At 40.6% G+C, this 18,292-nt stretch overlaps 1 protein-coding gene across 17 annotated transcripts in view; it reads left to right on the plus strand.

The window, feature by feature from the left end:
• The window catches only part of BICC1 (BicC family RNA binding protein 1), a 315,686-nt gene extending 310,733 nt beyond the window's left edge, over positions 1-4,953 (plus strand). For all 17 annotated transcript variants that reach the window (XM_016918345.4, XM_063781798.1, XM_016918347.4 and 14 more), the window contains one exon: positions 2,302-4,953. In XM_016918345.4, the coding sequence (XP_016773834.2) occupies positions 2,302-2,432 (131 nt within the window). In that variant the 3' untranslated portion in view covers positions 2,433-4,953. The remainder of the gene's footprint in view (positions 1-2,301) is intronic.
• The last annotated feature ends 13,339 nt before the right edge of the window (positions 4,954-18,292 follow it).

Consider the following 18,292-nt stretch of genomic DNA (forward strand, 5'->3'; position numbering starts at 1 on the left):
AGAAAGGAGGCCGGGTGCGGTGGCTCATGCCTGTAATCCCAGCACTTTGGGAGGCCAAGGCGGGTGGATCACAAGATCAGGAGATCGAGACCATCCTGGCTAACACGGTGAAACCTTCTCTCTACTAAAAATACAAAACAAAAAAAAATTAGCCAGGTGTGGTGGCGGGCACCTGTAGTCCCAGCTACTCGGGAGGCTGAGGCAGGAGAATGACATGAACCCGGGAAGCGGAGCTTGCAGTGAGTGGAGATCGCACCACTGCACTCCAGCCTGGGCTATAGAGCGAGACTGTCTCAAAAAGAAAAAAGAAGAAAGAGAAACAAACACCCTAATTTCAGACAGGAAGGGATAGGCTGACTGCTGTTTTGTGCGAATGCAGTCACGTTTATGATCAGGACTGCCCTTATCTATAAAGCTGCCCACCCTTGAGCCTTGGAGGGAAAAGATTAACACCAGCCGCCAGTCTTTTGGTTGTAGCACAAGAAGGCATGGATAACAAGAATGTTTTCTCTAGACTGTTTCCATTGATACTTTTTCCCTGAAGTCAGGAAGTAACTTGCCAGTAAAAGACTGACTTTTAAAGTTCTTTTGATGTTGGATAATGCCCCTGGCCACTGAAAACCCCATGTGTTTAACATCAGAGTCGTCAAACTAGTTAACGTGTCTCCAAACACAAAGTCTCTAATTCAGCTTCTAGATCAGGTGGTCATAAGGACCTTTAAGGATTGTTACACATGGTACTTTATGGAAAGGATTGTCAAGGTTATAGAAGAGAACCCAGATAGAGAAAACATTATGAAAAGCTGGAAGGTTTACACCATTGGAGATGTCATTGTTGATACAGAAAAAGCTGTGAAGCCATCAGGCCCGAAACAATGAATTCCTGCTGGAAAAAACTGTGTCCAGATGTTGTGCATGACTTCACAGAATTTACCATAGAGCCAGTCAAGAAAATCATGAAAGAAATTGTGGATATGGCAAAAAAAATAATAATAAATAAAGGTAAAGGGTGAGTGAGGGATTTCAATATCAGATCTTGGAGAAAAATTCAGGAGCTAATAGATACCACACCAGAGGAATTAATAGAGATGACTTGATGGCGATGCATGTTTCTGAACCAGTGCCAGACGATGAGGAAGACATAGAAGAAGCAGTGCCAGAAAGCAACTGACGTTAGACAGTCTGGCAGAAGAGTTCCGATTATTCAAGACTACTTCTGATTTTTTTAATGACATGGATTCTTCTATGATAAAACAGTGGAAGAACGACTAGTACCATATAGAAACATTTTTAAAGAAATGAAAAAAGCAAAAATGGCAGACAAATTATGATGTATTTTTGTAAAGTTACACCAAATGTGCCTGCCTCTCCTTCCACCACCACTACCTATTGAGCCTCTACTATGCCTGAAACAGCAAGAGCAACCCCTTCTCCTCCTCCTTCTCAACCTACTCAACGTGAAGACAACAGGGATGAAGACTTTCTGATGATTCACTTGCACTTAATGAATCAGTAAATATATTTTCTCTTCCTAATGATTATCTTAGTATTTTCTCTGGCAGAGTTTATTGTAAACATGTAATATAAAATACATATAACATACAGAACATGTGTTAATCAACTTACTGGTAAGGCTGCTGGGCAACAGTAGGCCATTAGTAAAGTTTTGGGGGAGTCAAAAGTTATACATGGATTTTTGACTACATGGGAGCAGGAGGGGTTTGGTACCTCAACCTCTGCATTATTCAAGGGTCAGCTGTTCTTCAGGGTGCTCCTCCAATATCCCTGTGCCTAGGTATGGGGTCTTCTTTTTCATATCTGACTTTAATAAAACTAAATGATTGCCATGTTTGACATGAATGAGTTCAGTAGCTGTAATAATTTTCTGTGCCATCAGTCATACGTCCTTTCACGAGCTTAGCTTGTTCTCCTTGCCTCTGAAATGACCTTTGGAGTAGGTCAAACTATTTAATTTGGTGAGAGCGTTCTGAGAATGGTATATCCTCCAATACAGTTTACAAACTATAATAGAAACTGTTTGCTGTCAGGAGTTTATGAATTGCAACAAAAACTATTTGCTGTCCTTTGTTCTCCAGACTATCAATATGCTATCTTTAATACCATACTTTCTAGTATTTCAGAAATGCCTTGACCATCAACTAAAAGTTTTCCTTTTGATACCAGACTTGACTTTCCTCAAAAAACCTACCACGTCACCATTTTCTGAGCTCTAGTGCCATGTCCTGTAGTATACATAGAACTTCTCTTGAGCTCCTAACAATTCTCTCTTTCTCTCTCTAGAACTAAATAAAAACCGAAGAAAGCTTTTTGAATCGCCAAATGCACGCACCTCTTTCCTGGAAGGTGGAGCGAGTGGAAGGCTACCCCGTCAGTATCACTCAGACATTGCTAGTGTCAGTGGCCGCTGGTAGCAGCACCCTCTTGGCACATGCCCGCTGACTAACTGTAAAGTGGACACAGGAGATGTATGAACAGCCTTCACAGCACACCATCCTTAGCACTCTGGGTGTCTGGTATGAGGACCAAAGCATTTTATTCGCACCTGTACTTTATGGCAAAAAGGAAGAAGAGAGAGAAGATGTTCTTATGATGTCATACAGAACACCAAATATGGATTACTTTTTTAAAATGGCAGTTGGACAGAATTTGCAATATGAGGATAGGGCTTTATTTCCTGTTTTTATTTACCTATATAACATATGCACTGATGATTTTTTTTTTTTTTTACTTAAAATGAAGGATGAATTGACATCTGGGATGCCAGAAGACTTAGAAGTTATTTTGTTTGCTTGTTTTGTTTGGGTATTTGGGGATTTTTAAAAAATAATCAAAGTGGAATTTTCTGGTACTGCTTTAAAATAATTATTGTGGTCTTTCAGCACTTTACACGTTCTAATTTCTTGTCCTGTGGAAGTTCTCGCTGTCTCCATCTCTCTCATTTTTGTGTCACCTAATATGTTGGTACAGATAAGAGTTAGTCACATTTTTCTGACTGCATCAAACTTTTATTTGAAATGGTACTGGATCTTAGTGTCTGTGCAGAATATTCTGTGATTTTGGGAAATGTAAGTGAGTCCACTTGCTTCTGGACCAATTCTGTTTCATGTATGTTAGCATCCTAGAAACACCTAGCAATGGACCTAGTTCACAGTAATAGGTGCAAAGAAAGACCAAATGGACTTTGCAGTATTAACCCTTTGCAGTCGTCATACTTAGCTGCTGCCTGTAATGCTAAAGTGATTTTAATGGTTGTCTGGAGGCAAAGGGCTGTTTTTTAGTATATTGCCACTAAAGGACATTTATTTATATCAAACTTTTATTTTTAGATATTATAAGCATACAGTACATAATTGATGAAATTGATATTTACTAGAGATTTATGGTAGAGAATGGACGACATTCAATAACTGGAGCCCGAGATTGTCACTTTATTTAAAAAGACAAATAATCATCTGACAAGACAGCACTGTTGCCATTATAAGGAGAAATAGATTACAATCCTTATCATATACATGTTAGCTATGTTCCGTATGGCCACAGGACTTTCCTGAAACCGTATCTGTCTGCTTGAAGTAGACTTATGTTTGTTGAGAATGAACAGGCTTATTTGAGCCTCCAGGGTGGCAGTTCATAAAGACAGCTAAGTTCTGAAGGAAAAAAAAATATATCTTTTTAAGTGGCTAGAGTCATTATTACAATCTTATACTGTGAAAGTCCAAGAAATCAGGCAACATTGTTTCCTGGGTCTTTTCAGAGATCTTATAGATTTATGAAGTGTTTTTAATCCATGAAGAAACACTAAAGTGCCTTTCTTTCTTCAAAGCAATATTATTTCCAAGTATATTAATTTGTTAGAAAACTTTCCCATAGGAAATGTTGTCAGTTACCTGTACTGTAAAGAGTTATTTATGTTCAGTAGTCAAGATTTTCTACATGGACATAAACCACTCTCACGTGCTCTCAGCAGAAGGCATTAGATAAGCATACACAAGAGTTGGGTACTTTTATACAAATATGGAATAAGAAATACTTGCCTGACACTTTTCCATGGCTGAGTCTGACCATTACAGTAAGAACAAGAATTGAAGAGGCATTTTGCACACAGAAACATTCTCACTTTAAAAAATGGTATTGGTTACCTTGAAGGCAGAGATAATGGGCCTGTCATAAAATTATCAATTATAACTGGCACCGAGGGACTGCCCTTTTTAAGCTAAACTAAGCCTTATCTGCTTAAGGATGTTGAACTGAATCACTCCCTTTACTCATCCTGTGCATATGTGTACAAATGGTCATGTGGATCATGTGATGATCATCCATCTTATTTGATTGTATTAATGCATCATGCTAAACATGTAGTACAGGTTAATAATACCAGATTTATGTCCTGTTCAACAACTCAGTACTCTAAATGTTGTTATGCTTTTAATAAGACCTTCCCAGATAATAATCTTGGAGCTCTTTTCCCAGCTGTCTACCATGCATTTGCAACAGGAGGAAGATGTAATGAATATGCAGTATTAAGTTGATTTATGAACAGTGCTTTGATATGCCAAAGGGAAAACTGTCCCACTTAGATTAAGTAGGGTGGCTAAAAATAAATAAAAACACTGGAAATTCTTTCTCTCACTTTCTCTTGATGCAATGAAGGGAATATGACACTACAGTATACAGAGTTGTTGTTATATGATGCACAAAATATTTTGATGATTTGAATAAATGTTAACTTTTAATTTGCGCCTTAATAATGACTGGTTATCTGTAAATATAGAACAGATACAGATTGTATTTTTCTGTGGGTTTTTGTCCTTTTAGTGATTTTTTTCCAAAAACAAGAGATGGAATTAACATTGAAAATGGGAAATTTTTCTAACTGAATCAATTGTTACATGAAAAATAAATTTATATAACCCCTTTGTATTGCTCTTGCTATATGAAGCGTGTCTTTTTTTAAAAGAAAATCTTTATGCATAAACTCTATGCCTGTCTTTGTTTTCTAAGAAATTTTTTTTTTTTTTTTTTGCCATTTTTGGCAAAGTTGAAAGATGTTTCTTCAGTAGAATTGAATATGCATTCTGTGTTCTCTTGTTTTGCATTGACATTCCTCATTTTCAACCAGAAACTAAAGCACTTTATTTTAGTCAGTGAATGCAGGACCAGTCATCAATCATTGTTTCTTTGGCCACCCATAGGTACATACAGAAGAGTACCATTATAGAACAGGTTTTATTCTTGTTATTTCTTTCTTTTATAAAGACTCAAGTGTATGACCGCTTTGACAACCTCATTTATCAGCAAAGGCTGACGTGATACTGGGCTTTTTGATCCAGGTTCCCCTTTCAGAGACTGCCATTGTGTTATCTATCACACTGTGTGTTTACCATGCCATGCACTGAGATGCTCACTGCACTCATGCTAAATAGAATGGACGCTCTTACTTATTCTGAGATTTTGCTAAATCTTAAAGAAAACCTAGCCCTCCACATACTATGCCCCCAGGAATATTTCCACTTGAATTATCTATGCCAGTGGTTCTTAAACATTGTTTCTAAAACAAAAATTCTTTTGATAATTGGAATCTTACCTGTGACCCAATATTAAATTATTCATTTATTATTTGGTTCATTATATACATATTAATGACACATAAATAGTGTCAGGCTCTGGTCTAGGAACAGTAGTGAATAAAACAAAACCCCTTGCCCTCCTTGAACTTGAATTCTAAACAGAGAAAGGTGGCGCTAAAGAGGGAGAGGTTGGAGGATGGAATATCCCCACCCTTTATGTGGGCCTCCATATGTTTACCACACTCCAAGGGAACTCGAGAGAGCTCTCTAGAAACCTGTTTTTGACAAAACTGTTAAAAAAGTGGCTGGGCATAGTGGCTCATGCCTGTAATTCAGCACTCCGGGAGGCTGAGGCAGGCGGATCACATGAGGTCAGGGGTTCGAGACCAGCCTGGCCAACATGGTGAAATCCCACCTCTACTAAAAATATAAAAATTAGCCTGGCATGGTGGTGCACACCTGTAGTCCCAGCTACTCGGGAGGCTGAGGTAGGAGAATTGCTTGAACCCAGAAGGCAGAGGTTGCAGTGAACCGAGATCACAATAATTGCACTCTAGCCTGGGCAAAGAGTGAGATTCCATCTGAAAAAAAAAAAAAAAAAAAATCCTGTAAAAAGTACCCACCATGTTGAAACAAGCCTGTGCTTTCAAATGCAAAATATTCCTTCCTTTCATTCCCCCTCCCTCTCTATCTGTAGGTTCCACAGGTTTAATCACATTCTGAAAAGGAGTGTGTGGCCCAAAGTGCTATGTTCCACTGCTTTATAGCTATACCCTAGGATGATAATGGCGGAGGACTCATCACTTCTTAGACTTGACTCCAGGTGACTTCGCAGTTTTTAGAAATCAAGTTTGCCTTAACGTGATTTTTGTTACCAAGAATACTCCAAAGAATGTATTAATACTTGGAAGTTAATTTCAAATGTAGACCTCCCACAAGACAATAGTGCAATAAATAGAGTCTCCTTAGATGACTGTTTCCAAGGGAACTTCACTCCCTTGGCTATATAAATCCTGGTATATACTGTTAAATTAGCTCAGAATTTATCCTGGCTTAGATACTTAGTAATTTTGTGAATTCAAATTAATTGAAGTGCATTTAACCTAATTTTGATAATCTGATGTTTAGTGAATGTATTAAATATTCCGGTCATCACCAGAGGCCATGATTCTCCTACAGTCCCACTCCAGGTAAGTCAGCTTCCTTTCTTCTCCTCAAACAGCCTTTTGGATAACTTACAGGTCATCTGGCTGAGAAGTAAAGAGGTTGGACTTTGTCATTTTACAAACATGCATTTAGATCTTGTCCGTAGACCTCGGGAAAATTTCTCTGTGTCTAGGAGTCCTCATCTGTGAAATGGAAATAATACTTACCTCTGAGAATAGTTGAAAGGATAAAGAGAAGCTGTGTGTAAATTTTTCTGCACAGTACAGGGCACAGAGTGAACAGTGAATTAATAGCAGCTACTATTATGAATAACAGGATTTTCCTTTCACTGCATGGGCGTATCTTTGCCCATCAGGGATCTTCACTGTGTTCATCATTCTTCTGTATCAGAAGGAGGAAGCCCATTTCCTGTGCCTGAATGTCAGAACTGTAAACTCCAGTCTCAGGGACCTACCTCCTGGTTAATAAGGTTGAAGTCAGAACACGGTCCTGAAAGTCAGGGTCAGATTTCCATACCTTATTTGGTTGCTTTTTATTTTATTCTTTTAAGTCTCTGATTCACCAGAGTATTGAAAACTGGGCTCTCCATATGGGTGGAGAAGGTTAGTAGCCAATTCTAATAGTCATATATTTTGTGCCTAATGGCCCTATTCCCCGAGAGTTCTCATTACTCTAAATGGTATTCACTCCCTGTCACCCACAAGGTCACCTCCATCCTAGCCCTGGTTGCTCAGTTTCTCCCACTTTTATTTCTCTCTGCCCACCACTACCACAGGATCCAATACAAACTCCCTTTGTGTGTGTATAATGAGCTTAGCTTTTCTTTTGAAAGGAGCCATTTGCCTGTATTTGTGCTGTTTAGTTGTTTTCCACTTTAAAAAGTGAACAGAGTTAGATAATATTTGACCATTCCTACAGACATGGCCAAGACACTTCAAAAACACTTCATCAAGGGATTTCACATTTTTGTTGCTTTTTAAAATACTTTGACTCACTCTGAAAGGAGGCAAGTGGAGCTTGAAGTTCTCTTTCTCAAGGGTTAGGCCATGAATGTGTTTGGAACAGATTTTGGGAATTGGAGTCTGAATCTGATTTAGGAGGCAGAATTTCAGTGTGGGAACCAGAACCTTTAGGAAAAAATTACAGTAACCGAAATGTTTCAACTTCATAATAGAATGTTTGGATGAGTTACAGGAGGGAAAAAAGAGTAGCTCAATAACTGGGTGTGTGTGGCCTTTTTTTTTCCAGGCCAGAGAAAACAAACGACTCTGAACTCACTGTCTTCAGTGCTGCTTAATCCCTCATAGAGAGGCTGTGGGAATTAGACATTAAAAGACATCAGCAAAACATCCAGAAAACAATTTATGTTCAAACAAAATTTTCACCCAGGCAGAATTGACTCTTTGTCCAAATTGCTGATACAATTTGATTCAAAGTCGCTATGGATAAAATTTTCCAGTTTTCTAAGTTCGGGCATGTGGGTGGGTGACATTTCCTTATTTTTTCCCCTCTTTAACAGAATCATAGACTGATACTAATAACAGCCAGGCTTGGAGTGGTGGCTCATGCCTCTAATCTTGGCACTTTGGGAGGCTGAGGCAGGAGGATCGCTTGAGCCCAGGAGTTCAAGGCCAGCCTGGGCAATGTAGGGAGACCTCATCGCTATTAAAAAAAAAAAAAAAAGAAAAAGAAAAATTAGCCAGGTTTGTGGCGCATGCCTATAGGCCCAGCTACTGTGGAGGCTGAGGTGGGAGGATCACTTATGCCCAGAAGGCCAAGGCTGCAGTGAGCTGTGTTGATGCCACTGCACTCCTGCTTGGGTGACAGAGCAAGACCCTATCTCAGAAAACAGCCAAATGAAGTTGCTGTAGGTAAATTTTTCCTGTGGATTGAAAAATGTCCACAAAGAAAAGTTATGCTACCTTCTGTTTCATGAATCTGAGTTAAATTCCTAAATAAGGAGGGGAAATTCCATCTTGTTCCTTTCTTTATACATTTAAAAGCTTTTTAAAAACACATAAAACTACCTTAAATATTGTCATGGTGAAAATGTGAAGATGGGAAGGCTTTAAGGAAAGTTACAGCTTTGCCTGTCATATAATAAATTTTATACCAGGCACTCCTAGTATAATGAGAATGTCTTTAAAGAACTGACTTGCATAAAAAATAGCAAAGAACATAAAACTGAGTTAGAAAAGAGTATCATGGGAATCATGATGATAATATTTGCCTCCCATGTGTCATCATAAGCATAGTATAAATGTAAACTTTTTGGAATATCCATGTGATAGGAAATATAAATATGAAAGGTGGACTCATTACTTTCTAGTCACAATATTTTTCAATCAGTTAAGGAGAAGCCAGTTAAAAAAATAATTCAAAATGAAAACGTTTTGATTTTGAGCCTTTTAATTTTTTAAATTTTAATTAAAACTTTCACATCTTTAATTGCCTAACTTTATGTCCTCTACATACAGTATTTCTGTATGAAGGATTCTGTATTTCTGCCAGTTTGTTAACAACAATTAAATTTAGGTGGTGCAGATACAGGTGTTCGTTATACAAGCATTTCTCAAACCATATGTGCTGAAAAGCCAGTTTGTTTGTTTTTCAACTTATTGCAGACTAATATATTTGTAAAATATAGTAAAAATGTTGTGATCATATAAAATTGCTATGAAGTTTTTAAATGCTTACTCTGACTTTCTGTAGTTACCGTGAACCAGGAATAAATGCTTCTTGTAGACATATATATATATACACATACATGTCCACAGACCACTCCTTGAGCAGTACTGAATTATAAATTTTTCATAAAAGAAACTTTAAGAATGTATTCAACAATATATGGAATTATCAAGTGCCATTGCATGTTTTATCAGCTGTGCCAGCGTAGAGAGAACTTAGTTGTGCTTTCAAGTATCTTTAAGACACAGTTGTATAAATCTCTTGGAGACAAATCAAAATGTGCCTCCCATGTGTGCTCAATGTAAATGTGCTTTTCTTTTGATTTTTGTTTTTGGGCCAGCCCTGTGGCTGCTACTGCAGCTCCCTGTGTGTTTAATGTATCAGATTCCCCCTGTGCTGGTTTCTCCATCTCACTTTGTCCCATTTATTTATGCTTTCCCACAATTGAGGGAAAATAACATTTTCAGTCACTTGGAGGAGGATTGATTTTGTGTGGCAGGACCTCTAGATTCTGGCATGCTTTGGAAGTGGAAAAAATTTTCTTTGATGTTCTCAAGATGGTAGTTTGCTGAGTTCCAAGGAAAGGCCAGCAGGGCACACATGTAACAGTACAGCATTTTGGAGGCAGGCCCACTGCCATTTTCACCCTTGGAAGGCTAATACAGGCCACTTTGAAGCCACTCTTTATTAGTAGATGTTAAAACGTTACCTCCTTAAGATGCTCTTAGAAATTGATTTTAGTGCGGGCGCAGTGGCTCACCTCTGTAATCCCAGCACTTTGGGAGGCTGAGGTGGGTGGATCACAAGGTCAGGAGATCGAGACCATCCTGGCTAACACGGTGAAACTCCTCTCTACTAAAAATACAAAAAAAAAAAATTAGCCGGGCGTGGTGGTGGCCCCCTGTAGTCCCAGCTACTCAGGAGGCTGAGGCAGGAGAATGGTGTGAACCCGGGAGGCGGAGCTTGCAGTGAGCGGAGATCATGCCACTGCACTCCAGCCTGGGTAACAGAATGAGACTCAAAAAGAAAAAAAAAAAATTGATTTTAGCATTCTGCTGAAGTAGAGGAATCCTCTTACCATCCACAGCAGGCAGTGGTAAAGATATATTTTTAACAGCAAAAAGGAAAACCAAATCCCAAACAACTGTCACTCCAGCCCACAGCCTAGAGAAATGAGTTGACAGCTCTGTGAAGAGGATGTCCAAACCAGTGTGCCTGCTAGAATTGAACGAAGCACCCACGTGGAGTGACAGTAACAGACCAACTATCCGCTGGTTGAGGATTATGAAGACCAGCTGTCCACACATAAGGGATGGAAACAACATAAAACAGCAGGAAGGGAAAGGAAGAGGTTGGTGGAACACACTGCAGCAAGGCCTGCAGGCCACGGCACAGAAGACTGACATCCCTGGGTTTGTGTCTGCAGAACTTGAACGTGTTCTGGATTCAGTCCCTCTAGCCATGTAGTGGGAACTGCTTCAGCCAAAAAGGGACTCCCGAAACCGCAAGGCTCCATAAAGTGGCTTCCTTTCCAAAACCTGCTCAGGCCTTCTAGGATTTCTACTAGTTAATTGGGAGGTGCGGGGCAGGGGGAGGGGCAGAGAGCAGGACCACCCTCCCCACGATGGAAGGAATGGAGGGGACTCCACAGCAAGTGTGAAGGTGAGCTGTGACCAGAGCTGAACACAGAATCTTGCTTTATAAATGAATATGCAGCCCACAGCTGTATGCCTGCAGCCCTGCCTGAGTGCATGGGCCACTGTGCATAAGAAGCCTGTGCCAGCTCGGAGGGACTTGAACAACGACATTCTCACTCCCTGCTCTTAGCCCAGGGCCATATAAGAGTTACAAAGATTAATTACTGTTTTCTGCTTGGTCTTTTATGATGCTGTAGTTCACATTATTTTTAATGCTTTTTAAATTACAACCAATAAATTTCATAGAAAGAGACTCCCCATCTCCACTCTAAATGAAAATAAGTTTCTTGGGAAAGTTTCAGAGAATCTTTCTTTTTCTAAAATCTTTCCAGATGGTTCTGCCACATCATGGCTGGAACACCTGAGCGGGACCATTGTTCAATGTTCATTTCCAATTTAATATTTTTCCGTGATTCTAAGTTTGAGTCTAACCCCATCTTTTAGATACTATTTAAAGACTTAGGCAGGAGATGAGTTGTAATTTGCTTTTGTCTGGCAAATCCATTATTCAAAGTATAAATTTAAAAGGACATAAAGAGCTCTTAATAAGGCAATCCTGAGTAAAACACACTTTAACCTCTGCCAGGCTTTGAGAATATCTGCTACCTGTAGATCAGTTGCATGCTAATTCGAAATTAGTCACAAATTTCCTAAAGATTTGTATAATGCAATGGTTTAAAGAATAGATTAGCATGTTGGACCTTGTACGTAGAAGGAATAAAATTACATTGCTAGAATTCTGCCTTTCGGAGATGGAAATCCATACTACTCTGCCTCCTTTATGCTTCCTACCTTACTGAATCTCTTGCTTTGGGGCAGGGCTGGCTTCGTGGGCATGTGACCAATGCAGTCGCCCAGGGCTCCATGCTTAGACGAGCCTCGTACTTGGTTTAATGCGCTGGGTTTTGGTTTTTTTTCACCTTGAAACTCTTGATCTTCTAAAAAGAGAGCTTACATTTTCATTTTGCACAAGGGCCCACAAATTCTGTAGCTTGTCCTGCCTGGAAGGTGATTCCAACTCCCTACTAATAATCAGAAATTCTCAGCCAATCCAACTTCCTTTCCATTTTTGTGGCTGTCATATTAAACTGTGTATCAAGATGAATGGGGAGAGGTGGCTTGTTTTGGGAGATTGGACATAGATCTTCTCCCTGGAACAGTGATGGGAAAAATACTGCCTGTGTTTGGCCCATTGCCCCTTCCTAGCAAGACAGACTGGGCTTCATTCAATGAACAGGGAATTCAGCATATTACTATCACTGTTACTTTTGTGGAGCATCATAGGGAAGCCAGACTCAAAAGAATCCTTTCTCCCTTGCCTTCTGCTAGGGCTGGGCCTTGTACATATGTGTGAAGTAAATGGCTAACTTAACGGATGTGTGGTCTAGCCAGCAGCTGCCATTCAACTTCCCTCTCTATCAGCGCAGTGCTGTTTGCTAAGGAACCTGGAGGTCTACTCTTCTTCCTCCTTGGATCCTCTGCCTCACTTGTGGTATTTAATTTATTACTTAGGGCTTTTCTTTTTTTCCCTAACCAGCCTCATACTCCCATCAAATGGGACCTCAGCAATAAAATTAGAGGTGGGTGGACAAGGGGAAAAGACCTGATGGACTAGGACAGAGCAGGTCAGGGAGAAGGCAAGTTGTTTCTCCAGGACTTTGAAGAGGAAGGAGGTAGTGTTTTGCTAAGCAAGATGAAGATTAAAACCTTCAGCATTGCCGGGTGGTAGTGGCTCACACCTATAATCTCAACACTTTGGGAGGCTGAGGTGGGAGGATCACTTGAGCCCAGGAGTTTGGACCAGCCTGGGCAAAATAGCAAGATTCTGTCTCTACAACATTTTTTTTCTTTTCTCCTCTTTTTTATTTTAAGTAGCCAGGTGTAGTGGCACATGCCTGTAGTCTCAGCTACTCAGGAAGCTGAGGTGGGAGGATCACTTGAGCCCAGGAGGTTGAGGCTGCAGTGAGCACTGTTTGTGCCACTGCACTCTAGCCTGGGCAACAGAGTGAGACCCTGTCTCAAAAAAAAAAAAAAAAAATCCTCAATGCTTCCTGAACCCTGTAACTAGATAACTGGCCCACAATTTATGTTCCAAGATATCCTGGATTTGGCATGACTTGTGACAGGGAGGAAAGAGGTCAGATGAAATCATCAACATGACATGTAGGCAGGGCACCTGGAGAAATAATACCCAGCTAAATTCTGAAAGTTGCAAAGATTCAAAAGAGAAAAGGATGGCATAGGTGTTTTGGTACTTACCAAGGGCAGAGGGTTTTATGGCACAAATGGCCTACAGATGGGAGCCAGTCTCTTACAAAGGGCTCTGCATTCATCAGGATGTGGAAATGGGCTAGCTGGCTTTCAAATATGTATTGAGCGCTTGCCTTGTACCATGCACTGTACTAAGAGCTTCACATAGATTTTCTCATTTACTTCTCACAATAGCTTTAAGAGATAATGCATTAGTCAGCACACCTTAGGTTGCAAGCAACAGAAACTCACTTCAAATGTATTTAAACAAAATGGGGAATGCATTGGCTCATGTACCTGAAAAGAAAAACGGGATACTTCAGGCATGATTGATAGATCCTTGTATTCAGTATTCTTAGGAATCTATTTTTCTCCAACCCTGTTTTGCTTTCTCTGTTGCCTCTATTCACCATTTGACTCTCTGTAAGATGGCTACTAGTAGCTCCAAGCTTACAACTGATGGAAAGAGTGCATCTTTCACAATATTCTAACAAAAATCCTGAAGAAGACTCTCACTGGCTTAAACTGAATCACATGCTCACCGCTGACTTAATCTTTGATTAGCCATGCTTGGATTACATGCCCACCCATGAAGCCTGGTGTGGGTGCAGCTCAAAGAGCCACATAGACTGAATGGAAGAGGAGTACCTTCCCAAAGGAAAAATAGGGGTTGTTAGTGGAAGAAGCTTGAATAGATGCTAGTAGGGAAAACAAAACAAAAAAAATACTCATTACAGGGAGGCACTATTGCCATCCCCTCTTACAGATGATAAAACTGATACAAACACATGATATCTAATTTGCTAAACATCATATAGCCCGTAGGAGGTCAGCTGAGGTTTAGACATAAGCTCTTTGACTTTAGAAAGTTAACTTTCTTCACCACTATGCTGAGCTGCAAAGAATCTGGGGCAACGTGGGCAGATTGGCTGGTCATACATTGCCTATTTGTGTTTTGAGGAGGACTGTGATCAGAAATGGGAAATTGACTTGAAAAGAGTACCTTTCTGCATATGCTAGCAAGCAGGAAGGTGGAATTCCATGCAGGCTGCCCACCTCAAGCAATGCAGAGACAGGTTGAGAGCATCTCAGGCAGGCAAGGTTCAGAGCTGAGAGTATACAGTTTATAAGTGGCAGCACCTCCTCTGGGCTGTGTGTAGGAAACACTTGACCTGGAAGAGTCACATGGGGTGTAAATCTGGAAATGTACTCTCCTGGCACTTCATCTCTCTTGGGGGATTCACATGCTCTGATTTTTCCAATTTCCATGGAACTTAAACCTTGATGCGAAAAACAATGTAAGGGCTGTGACTCCTACATGAACTGTTTTCAACCTGTCATGAAAATATTGTCATTATCACAGGAAGGGAGCTGATGGCAGGGAATGAGCCAGGTCTTCCCTGTTTCATTTCTACTCCCACCCACCATTCCCACCCCCTTTCCAGGGTAAAGAACGTGCTTGATTAATGTTTGAATTTCTCCAGTGACATTGCTGTAAAAGTGTTTGATTGCAAATATTCTGCTGTGCTTCTCCTGGTGATCTAATGGTATTTGCTGCTGACTAAATAATGACTATTGTATTTAGCCCACTTACCAGCTCTTCATTACTTTGGGCAAGTTATTTGGCTTTTCTGACATTCTGTCTTCTCATTTGCAAAATGCAGTTAACAAATTTCTACCTCCCAGGGTTATCCTGATGATTAAGTAAAATAATTTGGATTAAGAATCTCACCCAGTGCCTTTTAATTAGGACATGCTCAATAAATACTCATTTCTTCTTCTCTCATGTCTCAGATCAGTGCTGTCTCTAGGACAACACTTCAGAAACTGTTGAGAAAAACAATTACTAAAGTTATTTGCATATGACTATTATATTTCATAATCTTATATACAGAATTCCTTGCCTCTCCCGAAAGGAATTTTCCACATAAAGTGGTTGGTGATGCCCTCCAGTCAGAGTTCACCAAAAACACACCTTGAGTGGACACCTTGGGGATACCCATTGCAGGTAGAACATACACCATGGGGGACAGCGGAATGTCTCAGTAAGTGGGGTGTCAGAAAGGACCTGTAGGATTCAGGCTGGTGTTTTGGGGGAGAGATTAAGCAGAGAGATTTTACAGTGGCTTGGATGCCTGCATTGCCAACACTGGAACAAATGAGATGAGGTGATCACATCTCAGAGAGCTCTGTTCCAACTCCAGAGGTTGCTCAATCAGAGCAGTAAAGTGGAAGATAGACTGATCAAATTGGGCATGGCTGATGAACTCTCACTACTGTCTTGATGTTGGCATCCAAGATAGTGGAAAGAGTCAGAAAAGGCTTCCTGCATGGCTAGTTTATGGAAGCGGTGGCATTTGTTTGAGATTTCTCTTGGCAGTGCATCCTCCAAAGGAGTTATAATTGAGACTCCTCCTGAAGTTATGGTCTAAGACCACCAATAATCTCTGTTGTTTCTAGCATTTCTCTAAAACAAAAATGCAAGCAAGTACCCAAAAGAAAATAAGAAATGTATGTGAAAATGGAGAAGATAAGCTCAAGGCTGGTAGAGACTTGTGATGACTGCTTCCAGGGGTCAAATATCAGTGAACAGAAAGCTTATTCTCCCTCCAGAAGCCCATCTAGTAGCAACTACTAGCAGAGAATTCTTTTATCCTTAAGTCTCCCATGCTATAGCTAATCAACCTTCTCTATGCATGCTGAGTTATCTGTAGGAAAAGTTGTGGAATAAATACCGAATTCCTGACAGGCTCTGCACCCGGATCTCCTCGGCCTTCTAGGAGCCTCAAGTTTCCCCTCCCAGATCTACTTCCATAGGCTCCCCAGCCCGTGTCCTCTTTCTCAACAAATTAGTTTTTCTTTCAAGTCAAATAAGGTTACTTGGGAAAGGAAAAAAATCCTGCTTAGGTTTGAACAGCAAGAAATGCTTTTAATTCTCAAAGTGGCTATTGGTATCTTATCCAGAAATAATGATTTAATCCAAAGGAATGAAGAACAAATGGTGGAATATCAGGCATCAACTGTTCTCCTTTCTAGAAAAGTTTTTAGGTCTGATTTTTAAAAGCCTTTGTATGATACCAGGTAATCAGGTGCCTGTTCTGTCCCCTTAAGGGGCATTCTCTGTAGATGATTGATGATCCTCTTTAAGTTAAATAATGAAATATATGGGACTTTTCAGTTTGTCACATCATAATGCTTACTGACAGGTAGTTGTAATTATTATAATCTACTGAATTGTTTTTTACATACTTTGGCTATTACTAATGTGGGTAGGGTGATCTCAGCCAGTTGAATATACAACTTGAGATCACGATTTTGCACCGGAAGAGATTCAGGCTGGGTTTAGTGTCCAGAAGTGCCATTTATCTCTCCCCCATTTTGGAGTATTCGGTCCTCACAGGACAATGGGGTATATGTTTGGGTTTTGCTATGCCGTCTGTAACCAACCATGGAAATCCAATTTGCTTTTTATTAATATGTGACCCTGGCAACTTCCACTTTGACAATCTGGGCTAAAATGTTTTGTGAACTCCATCTAGGACAGAAGTTGAGCAGAGCCTCAGGGAACTCACACTGGACATATACCAAAGATGTCCAGAACCAGACATTTTATACAGAGCTCTGTGGATTTGGACCAAGTCATGACCCAATTCTGGACACAGTTTTCACAGATGTGAGGTTGTCAGTAGATGGCTTTGGGGGAAGTGAAGCCCCACTTACAGCTCTCCTGGGTGTTGTAGCAGTGACCCTGAGCAAGACCCTCAGGTCACTCTAGAAGGACAAGGTGGATTTAACTGCAGATTGCAACGTGGAAGCCCCTGAGTTAAACCTGATGAGGTATGGAACAGGCTCCTTTGGGGGGTGATTATGCTCCTTACATAAGTTCCCATTTGAGGACAAATTTGAGTGGTCCTAGAGGAAAGATGTTTAGGGATATGGCAATAAAGCATTTACACAATATATTGGTGACCACAGTAAGAGCAATATAACATTACAAGCAGCAGAGGCGCTAAATCCCCAGTGTTTAAACCGGTTGTTGTGGCTCCTTTCTTAGCTTGGGTTCCCTGGAAACCAATTAGATGCAAACCTTTCGAATTAACATTTTATCAGGAGTGCATTCACAGGCAAAGACGAGTGAAGATAAAACAGAAGTAAGGCGGGGCACAGTGGCTCAAGTCTGTATTCCCAGTACTTTGGGAGGCTAAGGTGTGAGGATCACTTGAGCCTGAGTTTGAAGTCAGCCTGCACAATACATTAAGACCTTGTCTCTACCAAAAATTAAAAAAAAAAATTAGCTAGGCATAGTGGTGCACACCTGTAGTCCCAGCTACTTGGGAGGATGAGGTGAGAGAATTGGTTGAGAGGTTGGTTGAACCCAGGAATTCAAGGTTGTTGTGAGCTATGATGGCACCAGTGCATTCCAGCTTGGAGCAAGATCCTGTTTCAAAAAATAAGGTGGGGTGGGGGAAGGTAAGTCAGAGAAGGCAGAACAGCAAAGAACAGGTGGTGAATTCTCAAGCTGACCACTGCTTTGTGGCAAGATGACCATGGGGTCTTGCAGGAAGTCTTCTGAAAGGCCATATATATCTCTTGCCTGAGCTATCCTTTGAAGATAACGGGCTGAGAAACAGAAGACTGCATCCTCATCTGTGTCCAGCTGGCCAAATTTATACTCTCCTGTGCATCAACTTCCACATACTTCTGGGTTGCACACATGTGGATGCTAGGTGGGTCCCTTGGTGTCTCACTCCTCAAGGGCGATAAGCAGCCCTCAGGCAGATGGTGTACAGCATGGGCATGAGGCAAGACACTGTCATGACATACTCAAGAGAGACCGACAGACCAGCTGGCCCTGCAAGATGAGCAGTCTAGCAGAAGAGGTGGTAGCAGCAGACACCTGGC

The sequence above is a fragment of the Pan troglodytes genome, chromosome 8 (genome assembly GCF_028858775.2).
Source record: "Pan troglodytes isolate AG18354 chromosome 8, NHGRI_mPanTro3-v2.0_pri, whole genome shotgun sequence".
NCBI lineage: Eukaryota > Metazoa > Chordata > Mammalia > Primates > Hominidae > Pan > Pan troglodytes.